The sequence below is a fragment of the Ambystoma mexicanum genome, chromosome 9 (genome assembly GCF_040938575.1).
Source record: "Ambystoma mexicanum isolate Mex_15411 chromosome 9, UKY_AmexF1_1, whole genome shotgun sequence".
Lineage (NCBI taxonomy): Eukaryota > Metazoa > Chordata > Amphibia > Caudata > Ambystomatidae > Ambystoma > Ambystoma mexicanum.
Window position 1 is genome coordinate 1,339,223,618 of NC_090931.1, and position 24,493 is coordinate 1,339,248,110.

At 47.0% G+C, this 24,493-nt stretch overlaps 1 protein-coding gene across 2 annotated transcripts in view; it reads right to left on the bottom strand.

Moving 5' to 3' along the window:
• Positions 1-24,493, bottom strand: part of EPB41L5 (erythrocyte membrane protein band 4.1 like 5) — a 1,765,041-nt gene that overhangs the window by 105,761 nt on the left and 1,634,787 nt on the right. Inside the window, exon 24 of one of the 2 annotated variants that reach the window (XM_069616747.1) lies at positions 11,261-11,302. The exons of the other annotated variant lie outside the window; for it this stretch is intronic. Within the exon in view, the coding sequence (XP_069472848.1) occupies positions 11,261-11,302 (42 nt within the window). The remainder of the gene's footprint in view (positions 1-11,260; positions 11,303-24,493) is intronic. 2 annotated transcript variants of the gene reach the window in all.

Here is a 24,493-nt window from a genome sequence, read left to right on the forward strand (position 1 = left end):
CCCTGGATAACGAACTTTTGTCCCTACGACAGAATAACCAGGATCTGTTAACCTATATCGCAACCTTCAATAGATTGATAGTGGAAACCGGATGGCCTGAGGAAAAACGAATTACATTGTTTCATCGTGGACTTCGGGGAGAACTTAAAGACGTCTTGGCTGAAGTTGTGAACCCACCTCAGGATTGCACAGAGTTTATAGACTTAGTGGTCCAACTGGATCAAAGACTCCAGAATAGAAAGGCTGATCGAGCTAAGTTCGAAAATCGGGTATTGGTTAAATCCAACGTTGCCCCCAAAGGAACAGATGCATCAGAACCTATGCAAATCGGGGGGGTCAAAGGACCCTTAACTCAAAAGGAAAGGGAAAGAAGAAGACAGATGCAATTGTGTCTGTACTGTGGAACCTCAGGACATTTTCTACGGGATTGCCCTATAAAACCACCCAAGAAGGTGGTAGGAGTTGCTGATAAAAGTCCAAAAGAGCCTGATTCGGAAAACGACCACGCCCGACAAGCGTAGAGGTCCGCTTGCCGAGCTTAAAGAAGGACACTCGGACCTCGCATCTGATCATACCAATGGTCCTAATAGATCCCAGACAACCCTCACGTATGCACGCAGTAAGGGCATACATTGATAGCGGGGCTGTAGGGAAATATATGGACCACGAATTGGCTTCCAGGATGAATCTACCTCTCTGCCGAAAAACCACCTCAGATGTCATCACTACAGTCGATGGAACTGAAATAGCCTCTGGGCCTGTAACTCATTCCACCGCAGAGATGACACTATTGGGTCAGGATGGGCATCGAGAGACTATTGTGTTTGACCTAATCAAAGCCCCACAGTTCCAAATAATACTGGGGATACCTTGGTTGGAAACACCTAATCCTTGTATTGATTGGCGAGAGAAGAGAATAACCTTCCCGGATTGTGCACAAACCTGTTACCCAAAGAAAAATCAGAACGCAGGCCTGGCCACAGTAACCACAGCAGTCTTGCAACTACCTCCAGAATACCAAGACTCACAGATCGTACGATTGTCAAATCGATCTCATACCCGGTGCACAACCCCCTTGTAGCAGGATCTATGCCCTTACGGAACCTGAGAACCTTCACCTACGACAATACTTAGACCAGTACCTTGCCAATGGCTTCACTTGCCCTTCCAAGTCTCCAGTATCCTCAGCTTTGTTCTTCGTGCCAAAAAAGGAAGGTGACCTTAGAACGTGCATAGACTACCGCGCACTAAATCAGATTACGGTAAAAAAACGGTACCCATTGCCTTTGATCCCCGAATTACTAGACCAAGTAAAGGATGCTTGTATCTACACTAAGTTAGATCTCCGAGGGGCATATCGTCTGGTACGTGTAAAGAAAGGCGACAAATGGAAGATGGCCTTTCGCACCAAGTACGGTTTATTCGAGTATCAGGTGATGCCCTTCGGGTTGTGCAATGCACCAGCAGCCTTCCAGTATTTTATGAACAATGTCTTTCGTGAACTCATTGACGTCTGTGTTGTCGTATACATAGACAATATCCTTGTGTACTCCTCCTCAGAATCAGACCATGTTAAGCACGTACGTGCAGTCCTTGAGAAACTACGGCAGCACAAGTTATATGCAAAATTGGAAAAATGTGTTTTTCACGTTACGGAAGTTGAATTCCTTGGATTTATCTTGACTCCAAAAGGAGTCCGAATGGACTCACAAAAGGTGGACGCAATTCTCAAGTGGCCATCACCTAGTTCAGTTAAAGGGGTGCAAAGCATGCTCGGATTTGCCAATTTCTACCGCAGATTCATTACAGACTTCTCACATGTTGTAAATCCCATCACAGCACTTTTGCGAAAGAACAAACGTTTCTTGTGGACCGAAGAGGCTGAAAAGGCCTTCCAAGAGCTGAAAGCAAAATTCACGTCTGCGCCGGTCTTAAAGCATCCACGCCCAGAGCTTCCATACATAGTGGAAACTGATGCATCCAGTTTAGCCATGGGAGCTGTCCTGTCCCAGAAGGATCCTGAAACTGGTCAACTTCACCCAGTGGCATTTTGGTCCAGAAAGTTCTTGGCACCCGAGTTAAACTATGCGGTTACCGATAAAGAGTTATTAGCCATCAAATCCGCCTTTAAGGCTGGCGACACTATCTTCTCGGTGCCAGGCATACCATTACTGTAATCACCGGAACTTGCAGTATCTAAAAACAGCCAAAGCCCAATCATTGCGCCAACTTCGATGGGCATTGTTCTTTGCCGAATTCGATTTTGTGATCACTTATCGACCAGGCTGTAAAAATGGCAAGGCAGATGCCTTGTCCTGAATAGGAATGGAAGAAGCATATGCAAACCCGGAGCCGGTGCCTATAATTTCTGAACAAAGAATTCTTGGCATAACTACTTTACAGACACTAGAAGACATTCATTTAAAAATCATCCAACAACTCTTCAATCCAGCAGCCCTGCAGGACTGGGTAAAGAAAGGCCCGGATTACTCTGTCTTCAATGACCTACCCTACTATCAAGGACGACTATTTCTACCACACAAGGAATTACAGGAACTTGTCATCTCCAATTATCATGATAACCTAATGGAAGGTCACCCAGGTATCGCAAAAACCGAAGCCAAAATTAAGAGAATTCTGGTGGCCCACCTGGCGAAAAGATATAAAGTCTTTTGTGATGTCTTGCGGCATTTGCACCCAAAACAAGAGTCCGAAGAAAAAACCAGCTGGCCTTTTACAATCTTTAGATATTCCACCTACACCATGGCACACCTTATCTTTAGACTTAATTACTGATCTACCTCCATGTAATGGATTGAATACCATTCTAGTTATCGTGGATCTTTTTTCCAAGATGGCCCACTGTATTCCCTTGAAGGGATTACCTTCTGCTTCAGTCCTGGCCAAGGAGTTCCTCGAAAACATTGTTCGAATACACGGGTTTCCTTCTGTATTGGTCTCTGACCGAGGTAGTCAATTCATTTCACATTTTTGGAAGAAATGTTGCCAATTGGCGCAAATCGATGTAAGGTTATCAACCAGTCACCATCCCCAGACCGATGGTCAGACGGAGAGGACCAACCAGACCCTTGAACAGTACCTTTGTTGCATGCTTCACCAGACCAAAAGTAATTGGAAAGATATTTTAGGGATTTCCGAATATGCATACAATAACTCTTTACATTCAGGAACCGGACAAAGCCGCTTTTATACCATATATGGACACCACCCTCGAACCTCAGAACTCGATTCGCCTCAGCACTTAGAAATGCCTGCAGGTAGTCATTTACATTCTACTATTACACAAGCCTTCAAGGAAGCGACAGAACATTTGAAGCAAGCAAAAGAGAAATACAAGAAAAATGTTGATCTACACAGAAGTGAAACTCCACAATACCAAATTGGAGATCAGGTTTGGCTAGCTACAAAACACATACCTCTGAAAGGAACTCTGACTTTTAATCCTAGATATTTGGGACCTTACACCATTAAGGCCATTATCAACCCGGTAGCCGTCAAACTGGAATTACCCTCCAATATGCGAATTCATCCTGTCTTTCATGTTTCACTTTTAAAACCAGTTCAACCAGCAACAAGATTAACCAAACCACCAGATCCTATCTTGATAGATGGAGAACCTGAATTCGAGGTGAAAAACATCCTGGACTCCAAGGTGGTTAAATCAAAACTTTTTTACTTAATCGATTGGAAAGGTTACGGGCCACAGGAAAGGTCATGGGAGCCTAGTGACCACGTTCATGCACCACTATTAGTGAAGAGATTCCATCGGGACTTCCCAGACAAACCAGGACCAAGGGGAGGAACGACTTTAGGAGGGGCCTTGAGGGGGAGTGCTGTCATGATGCATACCCCCGGGCATCCAGACCACGTCCATCAGCCCCAGGAGCAGGCATCATGTCGCCTTGAGAAAACCCAGCAACCCCTGCTAGGGGCTGTCTGGGTTCAGTCCTAGCGCCTATGGCGCCAAGCTCATATGGGACATCAGTCTTGGCGCCATAAGCGCCAGGCTCATAGGTGCACGGCTCATAGGTGCACACTTACCTGATGCAGACCATGCTGCAAGAAGATCCAAGCCCGTGTGAGGCCTGGAAGGGACTACTTTACCTTAGGGACTATTTTGTTACTCGGGTGTGGTCGGGGAGGAATACCTACCTGGGACTACTTTGGAGGCTATTTAAACCACGCCCGAAGAGCAGCACACGCTTCGCGTTATTCTGCATTCAGCAGCGTAACACTCACCGTGCCAGCAGCAGCATCCAGCCTTCTGCCACGCCCGCCTCAAACCTGGAGCACCTAGAAAGAAGGAAAGAAGCAAAGGTTAGAACAAAATTACCTGATTCCGGATTCATCGCACCTTCAAACCAGAGGAAATACTTTGTTTTAAACGCGTCGCATCGCCAACAGCAGCGCCGCCCCAAACTCACCGTTACACGCAGCATCTCTTCGATCCGGGGCTGTCTCCATCTTTACATCTCCGAATCCCGGCACCTAAGGGGGACAAGAAACAACAAGTTGAGCAGAGAGAACAGACAGAGACAATCTCTTTAGCCGCCATATGCTTACCTGATTTTACTGCCGGAGGTATAATTCATCAGCACGCCACATCTTCTTATGCCGCACCTGTAAGATAAGGAGAAAGCAGCAAGTGTAAACCTTGGCATTATTCAACGGACAGTGTTGGGTAACACAGACTTTTACCGGAGCGCTTTCAGCTGTCAATCTTTTTATTGGGTCAAAGCTGCAAGATAAAAGAGGAATTGGACAGGAGTGAATTCCAGACATTTTGAACTCTTACGGACTATATACTTACGGCTCTTCGCCAGGATCTTTTGTAGTCAGAATTTGTCTACAACCCTTCCAATATCTTGAAGCCAGTGAAATAACTGCTCATCAACGTGCTCCTGCATGCTTCGCAGGATGGAGGGCTCATCCTTCAAGAATGTAAGGTGAGATTGCTGAGACGGCGCTTCAGAGGTGATTAGTGGGGAGGACAGTGGGGGTGCTATCACGTGAATCCACAAGTGGCTAAACCCATCTCTCCACTTGTAGGAGAATATTTCTACGAGCCAAGCAGACAAGATTAGGAGGGCAGATCCAGTCAGTCATCGCTGCACTACGCATCACGTGGGTGGAGGCTGCAGCAGTCCGGGTCCGACCGACGCCCCTGTGGGAGCCATGTGAGCGTAACACAGCAGTGATAATGGATCACTACTGGGCTTGTGGATCCAGAGTTTATATGAAGCTGCCAGAGAATTGGGGAGGCCCTTGCTCAATAGTAAATGTCCATTTTCCAGCATTGATGATTCCTAAGAGTGACTTAAATCTTAACAGTTTCCTGAAAGCAGATGCTCACCTGAGGAAGAAAAGATCTGTGGAGCTGATAAGAAGAATAAAGAAAGAACAATTTCTCAGCAAAATCAATAGAGGTTTTTGATGCTATTCCGTATAAACACAGATTGTTTAGCCAGACTTCGTCAGTGTTCACGCTAATCTTCATGCCGAGTATTCAGGTTGGAGCAAACACCAAATGGCTGCAGATTACCAGATGGGAATTGCTTCAGACAATTAATACTACAATAAAGGGATTCAATGCTATCAGAGAAGAAATGAGAGCCATACGACTGATGACTCTTCAGAATAGATATGTCTTGGAAATGATCACAGCTATGGCTGGAGGTGTTTGTGCAGAAATTGGAGAATCATGTTGCACATTCATACCTTCTCATGACGACGAGAATGGCACCTTAACAGAGGCCATAGACATGCTGACGCAGCTGCATGTTCAGGTGGTACACGAAGTTCAAGACATTGCTGATGACAGTTGGTTGGTTTGGAGCTGTCTTTTCTTGGATTCCACAATGGATGGCTGACATTTTCAAGTTTCTTGGAGCACTGATTGTGCTGGTGTTGCTTGGATTCTGTGTGATTAGGATAATAATCTCACAATGCAAAAAGACTGCAAAGAAAGCCATAGGGATGAAAATCATGATTGACGTTGAACCAGGATGGAAAGCCAGAGACCTGACAGATGAAGAAATCCGTGAAGACCAGTGTTCGTGCACCTGAGGGAACGAAGTTCCTGTACTCAAAGAACCATAAGAAGTATGTGGGAAGATGGATCTATTACAGTCCAAGTGGACAGTGCATGCTCATGACGTGGAACAAAGATGAGCATGTGAAATCGGCTGGTTGCCTGAAAGGAGTAATCAAGATCTAGGTCCTGGAAAAGCAGTTCTTCAGACAAGGATGTCTCGATTTGAAGGTCGAGGGGAGAGAGGTCAATGAATTGGCCAGAGCAGGGAGTGTAGAGGAGGAGCTACGTACTCCCACTTCAACCATCTCGCCCATAGTGCCTATATGTTGGGGACCAGAGTGTGAGACACGTGTGGTACCAGTGGGAATACTGATACCAAGGAGGATCCTGGAAGCAAGGTTCCCATTGAGAAAGCCATATCAGCATATCATCAGTATGATGGCCATTTAAAAGAAATCCAGGAAGAGGCGGAAAACAAATTAACGAAAGAGCAGACTGGTGACGTTACCCGAAGCCAGACTGACGTACATAAAAGATGCAGAGACAAGAAAATGTATATATTCTATGAGGCACCAAGAAAGAATCAAGGATAAGTGACATCTCAGGCTCGAGGTGTAGAAACGCATGCTACAGAAACCAAGTCATTTTACACGTGTACAGATGCAAAAGTAACGCAACCAGACGAAGAATTCTTGAGTCTAGCTATCTTTTTTTGTTTGTTTTACTTGTATAGCGTGCCTCACCCGGGGGTTTCTGGGCGTTGGTGAATAAGAAGATGGTTACATGTTACAGTTCATACAGAGTGGTACATACGACATGATTTGTTGCAGGAATTCAGTTAATTTTAGACATGAATGCGAAATGGGAGCATTCATATATGGACAGTAAGGTACAAATATCGACAGTTCGAAGTGCATGGCTGAGGAGAAGGTTGGGTTAGTTCTTATTGAGTAGCCAGGTGATAACACTGCTTCTGAATTTTTCAAATACTTGGATGGATTTGATGTCTAGTGGGAGTGGGTTCCAAAGTTGGGAGGTCAGGAAAACTGGAGCCCCCTGCTCTTTTGAGTTTGTATCTAGGTACCACTAGGCAGGAGGTATTGGTGGACCTTGTGGTGCGGTTGGAAGATCTCAAAGTGAACTTGTTAGTGATATATGGTGGGGCTTGGTGGTTCAGCGCTTTGTGAGTGAGGCAGAGAGTTTTCAAGTCCATCTTTTCTTGTATACAGAGCCATTTGCAGAGTTTTCTGGTTGCTGAGATGTGCTCTCTTCTAGGTAGGTTTAAGGTGGCTCTGAGTGCATTGTTCTGCAGTTTGTTTCGTATAGACTTATTGGTTCCTACGTAGATATCATTACAGTAGTTCAATTTTGACAGTATGAGTGCTCTGGCTGGTGTAAGGCAGCTGTTTGGAGACAAAGGTCTGCACGCCCTGATCAGCTCGCCTTTGTAGGCGGTAGCTGAGGCGGTCATGTTGACATGTTTGCTTAGATTGGAATTGGCGTCAAAGTAAAAACCTATCGTTTTTACATCTTTAACAATGAATATGTTGTTCCCATCTATGCTTATGCTGGTGTAGCTTGGGCTGAGCTTTTTTAGGCTGGTAGGTGATCCAACTGTATTGACTAGATTGCGGCAAGTGCCAACGTATACATATACAAGAGCAAGTAAGTGTGGATGATTCCACTACGTATTATAGCAGTGCTGGACCAAAGAAAGAAGGCCTTTTCCAGTGTATCACAGTTAAAAAACAATCCAAATACAGAAGTGAATCTCTGAAGGGGAGGTTGGATCAACCCCAAGAAGCCAAGGTTGTATCGAGCTAAGATGAGCAGAAAGTAGTTACAATTGTATGAATGAACGAAACTACTGTTCAGAAGACATGAATAAGAACAAAGACAACGTCAGAGGCCTATTAAAAAATTGTATTTTAAATAGACCAGAGCTCAAATTCGTGGTCTTCAGTCACGTGGAAGGATGAAATAGGACAGACATGACGAACCACACCTACGCAGGGAGGCTGAGCGTGCCTCTACTCCCCTGCACGCCCCAGAGCAAAGAACATTTCCAAGGCCGAGTTCAAAGTCTTAATTGACAGTAGACTACTGAGGTGATGATGGATGATATGCTAATTGGTGAGAAGCAATGGTTATGACCAGCTCACCAAGCACCTGGAAGTCCAGCTTTCCTGCTGCTAACGTAGGTGGAAAAGTACTGACGAATGTAAGAGTGCCAACCAATTTTAGGGGGCCATGTAATTAAGGGTCCTATAGTTTGTGTAACCAATGGGACGTTGTACATTTAGTGACGTTCATAGTGACATGTTTGAGGGGAGGGCTTAGTTGCCCCACCTGATGTAAGAAGCCTATCACTAGCTTAGACTAGTATGGAACGTATACCTAGATGTTCCCTCTTATCCAATCACTCTTTTCAGCACGTTTTTGTAGTTTGCCACGTAGGATGACGTTAGTAGATACGTAGGTTAAAGTCATCAATGACGTGTTTTCACTACAAGTATGTTGTTTCTTATTAAAATCAATGAAACTATGTGGTGGGACGTCAGTTGATATCCGTTGTACTCCCTATTTTAGATAAAGTACATTAAAACAGTCAACTTTGCCAACTTCCTGAGTCTTTTCGATTATTGATGTTTGAGTATCTTCTGAATCCCTATTCATCTCACTGTATTGCTACCTTGCCTTAAAGGGCTGAGTCGACTATCTCAGTTCACTGTCATACCTGGCCAGGATAGCAAACGCATTGGCCGCGTTGACTGTCGTTGCTGCTGAGTATATCACTGTTCGGCCCATTGCGTCCAACTTCTTCCCCTCACTGTCTGGGGGAACGGAGGCTGACGATGCATTTGAGGACTTCTTCCACACAGCCGCCGAGACAACAGAGTCTGGGGAAGGCTGCGATCGCAGGAACTTGGGTGCAGACTCCGGCACCTCTTCTCTAGCTGGTCTCTTTTCGCCAGGGCTTAGGCGGGATTCTTCATCAGCGCCAGGCCCTCATCCCAAACGTCGTCTAGGAGAGGCACTGCCAGAATGGTCTTCCTTTTCGCCTCTCGGTGCTGGTACAGGAACCCTTCCTTTTTGGTCTCCTCTGGCGTCAGCTGGAACAGCTCCGACACGCGTGTGACCATGGAGTGGAATTAACTCACTTAGTCTGGTGGAGAAGCTCTCGGTGGCCGGGACACACCGTCATCATCGTCTGTATCCGTCATCGGCGTATCTTTCCCTGTATCCCGGGGGGTGGGAGTGAGGTGGGGGTATGTGAGACAGATGAGGCGTCGTGAGGTGCCACTTCCTCTTCTTCACCGGCGAGCCCGGGTCCGGAGGTGCCGTCTGCGTCCTCTTCTGTATCTCTGGTACCAGCGTGTGGAGAGTGGACAGGATGTCCAGCGACACATCTCTGGGAGGTGGGGGGAGTAGGTCTGCTGGGCCCAGCACCTATGTCAGCTATGTCATCCCCCTCGACGTGTTCACCATTGTCCTCAGTGTTTCCGTCTTCGACGTTTCACACGTCCGCCATGACCGTGCAAACAGACTCCATCTCTTCGTCGGACGAAGACATATCCATGCCTTGAAGCACCATAGAGGCCTCTACTGCCACCCCCGTCCCCTCTTTGCTTCCTGAGGGGTCGCAACCAGGCTTAGGGCTGGCATCTTCTTCTCCGGTGTCTTCTCCACCGGCTTGGCCGAAGCCTCCAATCTGAGAGGAAGGGCCAATCTGGGCGTCGTCAGGGTCCCCTGGACTGGGTCAGCCCCTTTAGCCTTCGAGAGGGCAGCCACCACCAGCTCAATTGACGAGAACGCCTTCTCCTGGGCAACCTGTGCCTTCAGGGGTAGGTTGGTCACCTTACTCAGTAACTTGGCCTTCTCCGGCTTCTCCCGCAGCGACCCGGCGTTAGCAGACTTCCTCTTCGGGAGGAGCTGGTGTGATGGCTTGAGATGAAAGCAGATGGTGATGTCGATCGCGCCCTGCTCATCGCGGGACTCGCTTGCGCGGCGGCCCAGACTGAAACAGACTTGCAGTGCTTGGCCTTGTCTTGGACCCCCAGGGATGAGGGGACCTCAAAGGACTTAGTAGCCCGCTCCTCGGACCGGCAGGTCGTGAGTAAGGCATGCCCCTGCTTGCTGCACCGGGTAGAGGCCTAGGCGTTGAACTGTGCCGATCCTTCACGGTGCGTTTGGTGAATCCCAGGCATAACTCTCAATCCGTCTCCTTGTGGTCCAGGTGGAGACAATAGAGGCACTGGAATTGTTTGTCCTCCACAAACATGTTCCTTAGTCCGCAGCTGGAGCAGAGCTTAAGAGAGAACCTCCGTCCTTCTCCTGCGGCATGGTCCGGCGTGCGCTATAGACCTGATGGCCTTCTGAAATCTTCGATGAAAACTCGACGATCCTTGCCCTTGAGGGACGACAAAAGGATCCCTGCTTGCCGGTCGAAAACATGAAAGAGCACAAAGGCTCTATTTGACAAAAATTGGAAATATTAACTAAAAACTTGAAAACGCAGAAAAGTTCTACAGAGCAAAACACGGGGACTCCCAACACTTGAACATGCAGTAAAAATCTGAAGATGGCTGCCAGAGGGGCTTAGGGAGAGGGCAGTCATTGGCTGGGGGCAGTATGACCCAGAGCTCAGTGATTGCTTTATATGAGAAAGACAGTTTGCAACTGAAAGTGAAACAGTTTTTTCTTTTACCGAGGATTCCCGGCCTGACGAGAAATACGCATGAGCATGTGAATCCATGCCAGACACCATGCTGGAGAACAGAATGTATGTTGGGACATTTACTGGTAGAAATGGTATCACCCAATAACATCGCAGACCATTACTGCACATTCATTTTCATTGAATATTTTTTAAAGATTTTCAGCGAAAATATAGATGGGGGTTGGGTTGGGGTATTCATTAAGGTGGGGGGTTTGGGGGAGCGAAGTGGGGTCTCCCCCACATTAATTTTGACTGAAATACATTGAAAAAAATGAGATGACAAAAATGTGCATTAATGGTTTCGATGTTTTCACATAGATCCGTAGAAATAGCCCAAGGTGTGGTGATTTCTAGCCTGCGAGAACAAAGTTCGAGGGTAAGCTGTGCTAAACTCAACCCATTACATATGCATGCTTGAGTGGGATTATACTGCAAGACAGGTACCAGTTCACGGAAGTTAAGGAAAACACTAAATTAACACTTACCGGTACTATCCACCTGGGTGTAATGGACGAATACGATTGCACCTAAGAAAATAAAAATGATATTCAACAAATGTGTTGCACTATGTGCTTGTAGTGTCAGAGAAATTGGTCAATTTGTGTGAAATCCAATGAAAGGAGACCTCAATACAGGTCCTAAATAACATGTTCAGAGCTTTGTATGCATAAGTAATTCACTGTAAGTCACGCTGCATTTCCTCGTGACCAGATACATTGTCAATGTAGACCAATACATGAAATATTATTGGGCAACACAAATCCCACACATGACGAAACCGATTTCCAGAATAACACTATGGAACAAAAGGACTTTCTGGGATGGACCTATAATAAACAAGCACCACAAGTGATACAAACCTATTGGTGTGGTAATGGGGAAAAGTTAATATTCTAAAGTCCATGTGCCATTGGAAGTATTTCATTATTCAATGTAGTGAGGCCTGCACCCCAAGGGCACAGTCCACTTTCTACACATACAACAGGACAAATGGATAGACAGGGATGAGACAAAGCATGCCCTGAACATCACAAATAAGACATTTATTGTATACAATGACACTGAGCGCACAACCGAACCATGTCCCAGCACTGCCCCCTGATTTATTGCCCTGGTCTTCTTGCCAGTCCTTTTCTCTAGATCTATGAATTTGGTATTCATATAGGTTTTCTGATGGAGGGGTGTGTGTGAGGGGGAATGAGCATTATGATTCATGAGTATGTTAAGCAGTGAGTAGTTTATACTTGATCTAAATCTAGTCACTGTTAAAGGAAGACTAGCCAAGCAAGTAATGAGTGGGGCGAGAGGGGAGTGGCAGTCTACTTCAAGAAATTTTCCGACAGATATGCTAGTTCCTCCCAACGATGGGTCATATTTGACAGTCCACCCTAAGAACAGCCTTGTGCTGTATATTTTTATTTCAGTCAGCAGGTGGTGCGGCACAGCGCTGTTTGAAACTTTTTTTCAACAGTTTTTATTGATTTTTACTTGTATAAATAACAGGCGTGCCATGATACAATCTTGCATATTATCAACAGTAACCAAACATTAACACCCCATAAACCTCTTACCCCAACAGTTACCCCATACCCACCCCGGTTCCTTTCCCCCCATGTCACCTGTAGTTTGAGCCTGTGACCTGCATTAACCTTGTTCCTCTAAAGTTTGTGTCGCTCAGGATAGCTATGATGTGTATAGTGTTTACGGGGGTGTGTCCATCCCAGTTGCGTCTGTGGTTAGCGGGGCGTACAGACTTTGCATCAGGGCATCCCAGGCCAAAGTGTGTTGCCCTCCCCCATGCCACCGTCTCAGCCTGCGCCCACTTCTTTAGATCACGCCACCAATCCTCTATATTAGGGACGCCCAGGGCTTTCCATGCCATGGCAATTCTGCATTTGGCCAGAATGTACGCCAAAGCTTTCATTTTATGGATGTGGTTCCTGCGCACGGGGCGCATGAAACGGCTGAGCAGGCAAGCCGTATGGAACGCCACATCTAATACCAAGCCTCCGTTGTTCATTCTGGTCACTATCCCTTGCCAATATCTCCTCACTGTGGGACATGCTCAGAACATATGCAACATGCCTGCTTCTTCGGAATTACATCTAGCGCAGTTTTGTGCTCCTGTGCCAGGAAAACGTGAGATTCGCAAAGGGGTCATATATGCCCTGTGTCTCACAAATAGCTGTATCAGCTGCAATCTAGCGTTCTGGGACACCCTCCTCTGGTATCCAAGAATCGCCCTGTGCATCCGAAAATGGTGCCCCGAGGTCCTCCTCCCACTTGCACCTTACCGCTTATACAGTGGGGGGTGGGGGGGTGGTCCACCAGTTAAAAGAAGGTCATATCCTGGATATGGTATGACCTCCCTCTGAGATGTCATACAGAGGGTCTACGATTGAGTGTTTTTCCATTAATTCGACATATGCAGGCCATCTGCCCCTGATCTCCCCTTTTATGATGCAATGTAGCAGGTATTGGCCTTGGTGCAGTGCCGTATGCTCGGCTAACTCGCTAAAAGGTATAAAGGAGGTGTCCTGCAGCAGATCACCTATCGTGGCAACGCCTCTGGGCTCCCAGCTTGCCCGTATCCACAAACGCGATTGTGTGTTGGACGATAACGCGGACACCAGGGTGATCTGTACTGAGAACGGGTCCGTAAAACCAATCTGTGTGAGTGCTCTATCCCACATGTGCACCCCTAAAAACACCTGGTGTGAACTGTGTTGGCAACAAGATATTTTATTCCATAACAGTTCCCTCAGATAAAAGTGTGACTCAGTGGGTAGAAGCATCTGCGTCTCTGGATTGGTGTCACCCGCCAGCCAGTCAGCCACAAATTGCAGTTTATTTATTTATATAGCGTGCCTAAACCTTAGGTATCTGGGCGCATTGACAGGTTACAATTATGTTACATTATACAATTACAATGAGACAGAAGCAAAAGTTTTTATACATTACATTGGCTGAAGAGCATCAGGAAATAAATATATCACAGGGTTCCAAATGTACATATATACAGGAGACGTATGGTGTAGCAGAGAAAAGCCATGTTTTAGTTTTGTTTCTGAAGCTTTGGAAGGAAGGGTAAGATCTTAGGGCAAAAGGCAAGGTATTCCAAAGTTTGGCTGCCAGTCCCGGGAAGCTAGTCCTCCTCCTGCTTTCATGAGTTTATATCTGGGAACCTTGAGGCAATGAAAGTGTGGGGTTCTGTTGGGTCGATTAGATATGTTTTTAGAAAATATGTCTGTTAGGTATTTGGGGGCTGAGTTGGCGAGGCATTTGTGGGTGATGGGTATGTTGTGTTCTGGGAATGTTTAGTGCAGTTCTTAATGCATTGTTTTACAAAATATGCAATTTATTGACATATTTGCTCGAGCCTAGGCATAAGGCGTTGCAGTAGTCAATTTTGGACAGGATTAAAGCTCTAGCTAGGGTCGTGCAGCTAGATGTGGAGAGGAAAGGTTAACACGCATTGATAAGCTTGAAAGTATATGCTGTTGAAAAGGAAGTGGCAGTGACTTGTCTTTTTAAGTTTAGGGCTGAGTCAAGATAAAAATCCAAGGTTTTTACCTCCTTGGATACTTTGATATTGTTACCGTCAATATTGAATGAAGTGAATTGTTTGCTTAGTCTTACTGTGGAGCCGATGAGCAGGAGCTCTGTCTTTTCATCAGTAAGACAGAGACCATGATTGGCCCTCCAAGCTTGGATAATGAGATACATTTTATTAAGCAATGTTGAGTCTGTGTCCCGATTGCCCTACGATAGGGATGAGAACCTGGGTGTCGTCAGCATAATTAGTGTAAGAGACAGCCATTTTGTCAAGGTGATTGAATACAGGCTTCGTAAAGAAGTACTACATCGTGGGAGAGACAGAGCCCCTGCGGTACTCCGCAGGTGATAGGTGTAGGATCAGCGGAAGCCATTGGAGAGAAGACCCTTGTGGTACAGTTATCCAAGAAGGATTGAATCCAGGCAGTGGCCTCTGAGGAGAAATGGGCTGCTGAGTTTAGATGGTTACATAGGACTTTGTGATCCACTAAATCAAATGCCGCAGAAAGATCTAAGAGGAGCAGGAGGAGGGCAAGTTTTCCTTTATTCCTTATGTCGTCCATTTGGTTTTTCAAGTCAATTAGAGCAGATTCTGTTCCATGTTTAGGTCTGAAGCCAGACTGATGCAGACCAAGGAGGTTATAAGTTTCAAGGTAAGCTTGTATCTGTAGATAGGCTGCCCGGTCTAATATTTTCAAGAGGAAGAGGAATGGAACTGTCGTTATTGGCCTATAATTTGTTGGGGTATTTGGGTCGAGGTTGTTTTTTAAAAAAAATATTTTGTTTTTTTTGTTTTTAAGAGTGGGAGGACCCAGGCATCTTTTAGATTAGTTGGGACAGTGCATGCATCAAAGGATGAGTTAATTAGAGTCCTAATGAATGGAGCTAATTCCCTGGCTGCTTCTTTGATTATAGGTGCCGGGCAGGTATCTCCCTGGCATCTCGATGGTTTGAGGGAGGCTATTATGTCCTCAACATCCTGAGTAGAGAATGGGGTGAATTTGAAACGATTACATGGTTTTATTCGAGTCGACTTGAGATTTTAGCACAGGAATGTCCTGTGATAGATTTAGTTTTTTATTTTCTTTTGAAGGAGGTCAATTTTGTTAGAGACTTCTAATTGAATATTAGTGCACCAGGACTTTTCCTTAGTGCATGTTTCCGTTGGGGTTGTATGGGACTCTAGTTCTCTTACTTTGATAGAGAGTTCTCTGGTGTTTTAATTAGCTTTGTTAATTCTCTCATTATAGGTGTCTGTTTTAGCTTGAAGGATCACAGATTTATATTTCATGGCAATGTTAGTATGTTTCTCCTTATTCTCCACTGTAGGGTTGACCTTCCATGAGGATTCTGCATATCTTTTTTCATTGCGGAGTAGTTTAAGATTGGGGTAAACCAGGAATTTAGATGTGCTCGAGGCTTACCTTTGCACATTTGTAAGGGTGCAATTTTATCCATTGCTTCATTGTGTGGTTGTAGAGTTCTACAAGGGTTGAAGGGTCTGAGCAAGTGGGTACAAGATTGGTGATCGGTTGGAGTAGCAGTAATAGGTTTTACACCGTTACATTCTGCTTTTTTCTAGTGAAGGCTGGGGGAGCCAAAGGGATCGTCGGTTTAGGTTGCAGACTGACTTGTAGGGTGAAGGAGATCAAGTGATGATAGGTCCAGGCACAGGGATCATTAGATATGATTTTAGTATCACAGTTGAGCTCTGCTAGCCAGTCTAGTGTTCTACCTTTAGTATGTGTGGGAGAAATGATACAGTAGTTGTCCTGCTATATAGTACAATTCAAAGTGTGGGACCCTAATTCCCCCTTCTTCATGAGGTCTGTGTAAGGAGGACAAGGTTATCCTGTGCCTACCATTTTGCCATAGAAATTCGCTACATATGGAATCTAGTGCCTTGAAGGTGGTTTTGGGTATATAGTACAGGATATTTACAAAATAATGCAATAACCTAGGCAGGACAACCATTTTTAGCAGAGCTGCTCTGCCCATCAATGAGAGGGGCAATTTATTCCAGAATCGTATGGAATTCCTAATACCTTCAAGGGCGTTCAAAGTGTTGTTAACATGCTCCGTCCCCGGGTCATGATATATGTTGACCCCCAGGTATCTGACTGTGCTGGCACTCCATTGTAGTGCCAGGACTGGGAGTGTGTGTTGCCCTCTCTTAGATAAACCTACTATCAGGATGGGGGATGATTTGTCTAAACTGATCTTAATCCCCGAAAGTTTCGCAAACTGCACCAGGGCTTCCATATCAGGTGCGTCACTTCATCTAGGACTATGCCCGCCGCAAGATATTCCGTCCTCAAGTACTGTGCTATTGGTTCCATGGCCAGGATATAAAGCAATGGGTACAGCGGGCACCCTTGCCTGGTACCCTTTTCTAACTCCCACGAGTCCGAGATGTGTCTGCCTGTCTTGACTCTAGCGACTGGCTTATATGTACACCAGTCGTACCCATCATATGTACGCCTGCCCGAAGCCAAACCTGCGCAGCTTTGCATAGAGCCATTCCCATTTTACTGAGTCAAACGCCTTTACCGTGTCAAGTGTTGCTATTACACAGGGGGTCTCCCAGGACGCAGTGCTATCCATAACATGGTGCAACCGCGTCACAGATTCCAAGCCATGTTTCTACCTGGCACATATCCAGTTTGGTCAGGGTGTATAATCACTAACGTGGCGGTCAGTATTTTATTATCCTGATTGAGCATGGACAATGCTCTATGCCGCACTTCGTTGGTGGTTTGCAGGGCTTGAGAAGGGTGGCAGATAAGCGATTCCCTCAGACTAAGAGGAAGAACTTCACAGGAATCGGTGAATACATTCAGGAGCTGAGGGGCTAGTTCTATGTATTGATTATAAGCCATCCGAGCCTGGGGTTTTGCCCGTCGGTAGTGATTTTATCGTCCTCTGTAGTTCTTGTAATGTGATGGGTGTATACAAGTTATCGCTCGCCTCTTGGCTTAGGTGCGGGACGTTTATCTCGTCTAGCACTTCATGTATATATGCGTATGATACCTGGGTCCCTCCTGGTATAGGGAGTGACAGAATTCTTTAAGGACCGCATTAATTCCCTGAATGTAGCACAGGTCACCCTCCTGCATAAGGATCGAATGAATGGGGCACCGGTGTTCTTCCCTTTTTTTTACAACCAAGCCAATAGCCTGCCCTGCTTGTCCCCAACTTCATGTTGTCTTCCAATGTATTTGGAGTAGTTTTATTTGCCCAGTCTTACCCAGCATTCCACACACCTACTCCTTAACGCAGTAACCTCAGCCTCCAAGCCCTTATGGTCTGTGTGGGTTTGTTCAAGCATTTGTAATTGTTCCTCTGCACAGGCTAGTTCCCTGCCTATCAGAGTCTGGACACTGTTGGATTTTGCAATGGCAACGCCCCTGATTACCACTTTAAGAGCTCACCAGAGGGTACCTGCACTCGAAACACTACCCGTGTTGTGTTTGTCTCAGAAGGGGATGTCCTGCAACGCTTCACCTCTCAGCCTCCACGTGGGTATCTAGGCTTCTGGGGGGAGCATACTGCCATTACAGTCAAAGAGGGGCATCATATGGCAGAAAGCTGCTTTTGTATTCTGTGAGTATGAAACCGTCAACCAACTCTGAGCCAACAAAAAAGTAATCTATCTTGGTGTGGCCTGCATGTGGATCAGAGAAGTGTCTGGTGTCTGGGTGTAGAGTCCTCCAAATGTTTATCAGATCGAATGACGTCAGGAGGGTGTGTATGGTCCTAACAGGTGGAGCGGGTTTGTAAAACCTGGAGTGTGATCTGTCGAATACTGGGTTTAAAGTACAGTTAAAATCACCCCCCATATAATGCTGCTGTTTCTAAAGGGGCCAAGCCATAGCGATTTGAATAACCTTGCAGCATTGTGATTGAGAGCGTACGTGTTAATCAAGCATACGTCTCTATGTTCTAAGAGCCCCTGAACTAGCACCATTCTGCCTTCATTATCAGTTTTAATCAGGGAAACCTTGAACAGTAAGGTGGGCGCTATCCAAATCAAGACTCCCCTGGCGTATGCAGAGAATGAGGAGCCAAACAATAATCCACTCCATTTACTGGATGACAGAGCCTGTTTATCAGCTGTTAAGTGTGTTTCTTGCAGCAAGGAGGCTATGTATAGCAAGGAGGCCATATGTTACTTCTGAAGTATGAGTGGACCCTGTTCCTTTTCACATAATTGTTCAAACCCCTGACGGCCCAGGTAAGTACAATGACAGTGCTAGCTAGGAGCGTTCATATATCGTGAGGAGGCCCCCCCACCGCTGACCGGTTGGGCGCACCCCCCTCCTTGCAAGGCGGCAAACAATGCAAATCATCTTAATTAAGGTTTCTCTCCGGCTTTCGTACAGGTAAAACATGATCCCCTTTAACATCCACAACTTCCCTAACCAAGAACAATTGCCCAGCATCGCAATCCATGCTCGGGCGTCTCTGCTTCTCTGGGTCGCCTCTGGTGTGTAAACCAGATGCTTGTGCGCAGCGGGTGGGCGCAGAAACAAGCGCCCCCGAATTAGAGGAAGAGAAAGTCCAGAGGGCATAGTAACTGCAGCCATGAGCCAGGTCTGTAACTGTGGGAGCAGCGGTTCTAACGTGAGGAGAGCTGCGCCATAATATGTTGGACAAAAGATACTCAAGAGAGGAGGAGCACGGACTGGATGAATGAGCCTCCTAAGTAGTGACCCATTTGTCCTGGGGTTCCCAGCCAACGCTTGGCCTTCGGCAAAACAATTCAGGTATGACAGGTATAGGCTCTACACTGTCGCGTGTTCCCAGTCAGCTCAGTGGATCCTTGATTTTTAACTCAAGTGCCATCTTCCCCTGTTGGGGGTCGAATCTTCTCTCTGTCCACCCACTCATGCGCTTTCTCTGGGAGATCGAAGAACAGAGCGTGGTTCTTATACAGGACCTTCAAGCGTGTCGGGTAAAGCAGCATATATTTTAAGGCCAGCTGGCCCAAGTCCCAATTTGGCTGCCAAAAATTGTGCCCTGCTCTTCTGCACCTGGAAGGTGTAGTCAGGGTAGACTGCCAGGTGTGGCGAAGCTCTCAGTAGTATTCTCCCCCCCCCCCCCCCAAACTCCTTGCCTGGAAAGGAGAGGCTCTTCTCTCTATCCTTATAGTTCAGCACCTTCGCAATTATGGGTCTGGGGGGGATGCGGGGGGCGGCCGTCTGAAGAAGGATCTGTGTACCCTTTCGATTACAAAGCCTTGCGAAAGGTTCCCTGGACCAATTTCGTGAAGGAACATATTTTCAACATACGTTGTTGGGTCATTTCCTTCTTCGCCCTCCAGCAGGCCAACAATGCGGACGTTGTTCCTGTGGGCCAAGCCCCTCTGCGTCCTCCATGTTTTCCAGTAAGCTGACTTTCTGCTGCAGGATATGAACATTGGCACTCGTTTCCTGGAGCTCTTCAGTGTTTTCTTTCACAAATGTTTACAAATTCATAGTTCTTTCCACCAGTTTACTGACATCTTGACGTAATAGACCCACGTCCATCTTGATAGCTTGAATCTGAGTGCCTAATGTGGTCTTTAAGTCTGTCATTGCCTGCATGACTTGATTGTGCATCTCTATGGTGTCCCCTTCCTTCGCCCGCGACAATGCCATATCCTTCCCAGGTGCTTGTCCCGGGTTTCTGGTGTAGCTATCCAAAGTTGTTTGGGTTGATCTTGGCTTGGCAGTCTTCGGAGGCATCCAGACTGCTCTTTGCGCCGCTGTGAGTGTTGTTGATCTTGTGCGCCCCTCAGGAGTATCAGGATGCTTATTAAGGTCGAGCACCGTCAATGTTTTGGCCTGGGGCAAGTCTCCACAGATGGTGGACCACTGTGGTGTAATGAAAACAGTTTAGAATTCTCAGAGCGCACTTTGCTGCTGCCTGCGCTGCCAATGATTCACTCCTGCTCCATTTCAGGCCTCTGGTAGTATCCGCACACTTACACCCAAGGAGTGCGGCCCATGTTGCGTGAGAGGAGTGGGCGTCAGCGTCCCGGTCCTCTTTTTGTCCCTTTACACTTTATTTGTGTAAGCTTTGAGAGCCAGCTGCCAAAGCACTTGATGCTCTTGTCCCCATTACCCGCTGCAGTAAAGGACTCCTTACCGCTGGGCCAGAGCAGCTACGCCAAAGTCCTCAGCACCCATAACAGGTGACGCTGTGATTGGTGTCTCCTCGGGGGCGAAAAGGGAGTTGGTGTTGCTGGGTTTATGGGACAGTGTGTACCTCCTGGTCCCCAAGCAGCCTCCCGTTAGAGAGGCAGTCAAGCACCCTCCAGTCTCCTTCCAGGTGGGGGGCTCTGGGCGTTTCCTCTATTGAGCCTGCCTCCGCCTGGGCTAGCGAGGGGCGCCAAGTCTCCTAAAACCGGGATGCTCTGGGCGCTGCTGGGGTGCCCTCCGTTGTGGGCTGGTGGTTTATATCTAGGTAGTCCTGTAGGCTCACAGCGCTGTTCCGGCACAGCGCATGGCTGCCCTGCGGGGGGCAGGGGGGGAGCATGCGCTATGCCCGGGTGGCGTGAGCGGAATCTGCTGCTTATCTGTCATGATCTCTGCTTCCAAAAGGTCAGGGTTTTCCCAACTCCCTTGGAAGCAGATCCATAACCCAGGTTCCGAGTGCCAACCAGTCCCAATTGGGACCTTTTGGACCCAGTCCTGGCGCCAGTGGCACCAGGCTCATAAATATGCCCAGTCCCAGCGCTGGAAGCGCCGGGCTCATAATGCTTGGGTGGACTTACCTGCAGCAGACCATGCTGCTTACTTGCCTGCCAGTTGAGCCTCTGATCCTCTTCTGTTTGGAACTACTTTTCCTGTTGGGTGGGGCAGGAGCCACTCCCTAGATTCAGAACACTGGAACTCTTCTGGAAAGCAGGAACTCTTTTCTTACCTAGGCGTGGCTGTGGAAGGAGACACCTAAGCACTACAGGAGGCTATTTAAACCACACCCGATGGATGAATCTTGCTTTGCGTTATTCTGCATCCTCTGCAGCAGAACGCTCATCGTGTCTTCTGCATCTGATCCTGGGCCTAAGGAAAAAGGCTTACCATCCTGAATCCAGTCTTCAGCAACACCTATAAAGACAAGAAAGAACAGGTTAGCATTACGGTCTTCAGTGACAGCTCTTCACTTACCTGGTCCATCGGCTGTCACCAACGCCTCGCGCTGCATTCCGGCATCTGTAAGACAAAAGCTTACCAACTCTTCGCACGCTCCGGAGGCCTTCGGCGCTGCATCCCGCATCTGAAAGACAAAACAAGGTGCGTTTAAAGACATTGGGGAACTTTAATACTCACGTGCCATTACTCCTTTCCACATCTAACCCAGTGGGTATTCCGGCACCCTGCAGCCGCTCCGAACTTGTACCTGCAAAATAAAAAGACAGTTAGAGCGCATCGTGAAGCAGGCAACAAGCGCTTACTTACGTGCTTCCAGGCGCTTCTATTCATCACACGGGCTCCATCTTCAACTCACTTCAGCCCGTCATCCGCCATCGCCGGAACCCTGCAAAACAAGAAACATCATTACTAAAGACTTTAAAGACATTAGAATTACTCGAAACTTACCGTTCGTGCAGTAAACGACGGACAGCAGTCCTCTGAAGTCAAGAGGCCTGCTCCCCTTATCCAGTGAAGAAACTGGTTACAGCATCCTGCCCCGAGGCAGATGGAGAGCACGGCGTTCACTTACCTAAGGTGAGAGCGTTAACCTTTGGGGTTCTACAGGAGAAGAGAAAGGGAAGAAGAGAGAGACATTCAATAACCCAGTTCCTTAATCCCATATTTTCTATCTGCAGACATCTTACCCTTCAAGTCAGACATACAGTGCACAGAGGTCCAGCCCAAAGAGCCAGCCGTGTGTTACACATCTCCTTTGCAGATACGGTATATGCCCAGTCAAGACCGGCGCCTCTACGGGAATCAGGTGAGCGTTACAGAATGCAAAGCCTACCACAAAACTCCCGTCCAGGCGCTATGGAAACCTCGGATACCGACCAGCTAGCCCAGTTACTTGGGGAACTAAGGGCAGAAGTGCATGCAGCCCGTCAGGAAACGAACGCTCTAAGAAGGGAACTGATTATTTCCAAGGAGCGAACAGATGATCTCGCTAGACAATTGCTACAGTCACAAGCCGGACAGACCCAGTTACCCGCATCTGGGGGAAATCTTCCTTCTACATCCTCTATGAATCCAGTGCAGATCAACCTACCTGGGAATGTACCTCTGGCTCCGCCCGAACGATTTTCTGGTGACCCAAAGAGGTTTGCAGTATTTATCAATCAGTGCCGGTTGCATTTCTTATGCCGGCCAGCAGCCTTTCCAACTGATCAAGCTAAAGTAGCTTTCGTGCTTTCGTACCTTAGTGGCAATGCGGCAGACTGGTCGATCCCTCTAGTAAATCAAGATGATCCGGTCCTCCATGATTTTCAAGCTTTTCAGCTCAGTATGGAAAAACTGTTCGCAAGACATTCACAGGGGCAGGCCTTGGACAATGAGCTTCTTTCGTTGCGACAAGGTAATCAAGACCTTTTGGCTTATATTGCGTCTTTCAACAGACTGATAGTGGAAACTCAATGGCCTGAGGACAAAAGGATTACGCTGTTTTATAGAGGTCTACGTGGAGAGCTCAAAGATGTGTTAGCCCAAGTAGTGAATCCCCCACAAGATTGTTCGGACTATATAGACTTAGTCGTTCAAATAGATCACAGACTGCAGAACAGGAAGGCCGATCGTTCCAAGTTTGATGCTCGAGTATTTTCCAAACCGCCAACTCCTTCCAAAGGAGTAGACTCCGGGGAACCCATGCAAATAGGGGGTCTGAAAGGTCCTCTAACACAAAAGGAGCGGGAAAGGAGAAAACAGTTGCAATTATGCCTCTATTGCGGAAACTCAGGGCACTTTCTTCGAGACTGTCCGGTGAAACCTGCCAAGAAGGCAGTAGGAGCTGCAGTTACCAAAGTTACAAACTCTGAGCAGGGAAACGACCTCGCCCGACAAGAATAGAGGTCCTCTTGCCGAGCGTGAAAACCAGTTCCGTGACCTCGCATTTCGTGATACCTATGGTCCTCATTAGCCCTGATAATCCGGATCGATTACATGCAATTGAAGCTTACGTCGACAGCGGTGCCATCGGCAATTATGTGGATCATGAAATGGTTTTGAGGATGAATCTAACTCTTTGTCCCAAGGCTGTAAAGGACGTCATTACTACGGTGGATGGTACGGAGATAGCCTCCGGGCCAGTAACGCATACCACTCAAGAGGTGACGCTAGTAAGTCAAGATGGACACCATGAGAAGATTGTGTTCGATGTGATCAAGGCCCCTCAGTTTCAGATTATTCTAGGAATACCTTGGTTAGAGAAACACAATCCTCTGATCGATTGGCGAGCAAGAACGGTCCAGTTTCCAGAATGTGTCTCTACTTGTCACCCTCCACCTGGTGTTGCACTGGCAGCAATTTCTTCAGAGACTCCCCAGTTACCTCCCGAATACCTAGAATACCAAGATGTTTTCCGGAAGGATCAGGCTAACTCTCTACCTCCTCATAGGTCTTATGACTGCCAGATAGACCTGATACCTGGATCTACTCCTCCTTGTAGTAGAATTTATGCCCTCACCGAGCCTGAGAACCTTCACCTTCGACAATACCTGGATCAATACCTGGCAAATGGGTTTATTCGTCCTTCCAAGTCCCCTGCTTCTTCAGCTTTGTTCTTCGTTCCAAAAAAGGAAGGAGACCTTAGAACTTGTATAGATTATCGCTCCCTGAACCAGATCACCGTTAAGAATAGATATCCGTTACCTTTGATCCCTGAACTCCTGGACCAAGTCAGAAAAGCATGCATATATACAAAGCTGGATCTTAGAGGAGCTTACCACTTGGTACGAGTAAAAGAGGGCGATGAATGGAAGACGGCCTTCCGCACCAAGTATGGACTATTTGAATATCAGGTCATGCCCTTCGGACTTTGCAATGCCCCGGCCGCCTTTCAATATTTTATGAACGATGCCCTCAGAGAGCTCATAGATGTGTGTGTTGTTGTTTACATTGACGACATCCTTGTTTATTCTTCATCGGAATCTGAACATCAGAAACACGTGAAAATGGTCCTCGAAAGATTGCGTCAACACAAACTTTTCGCTA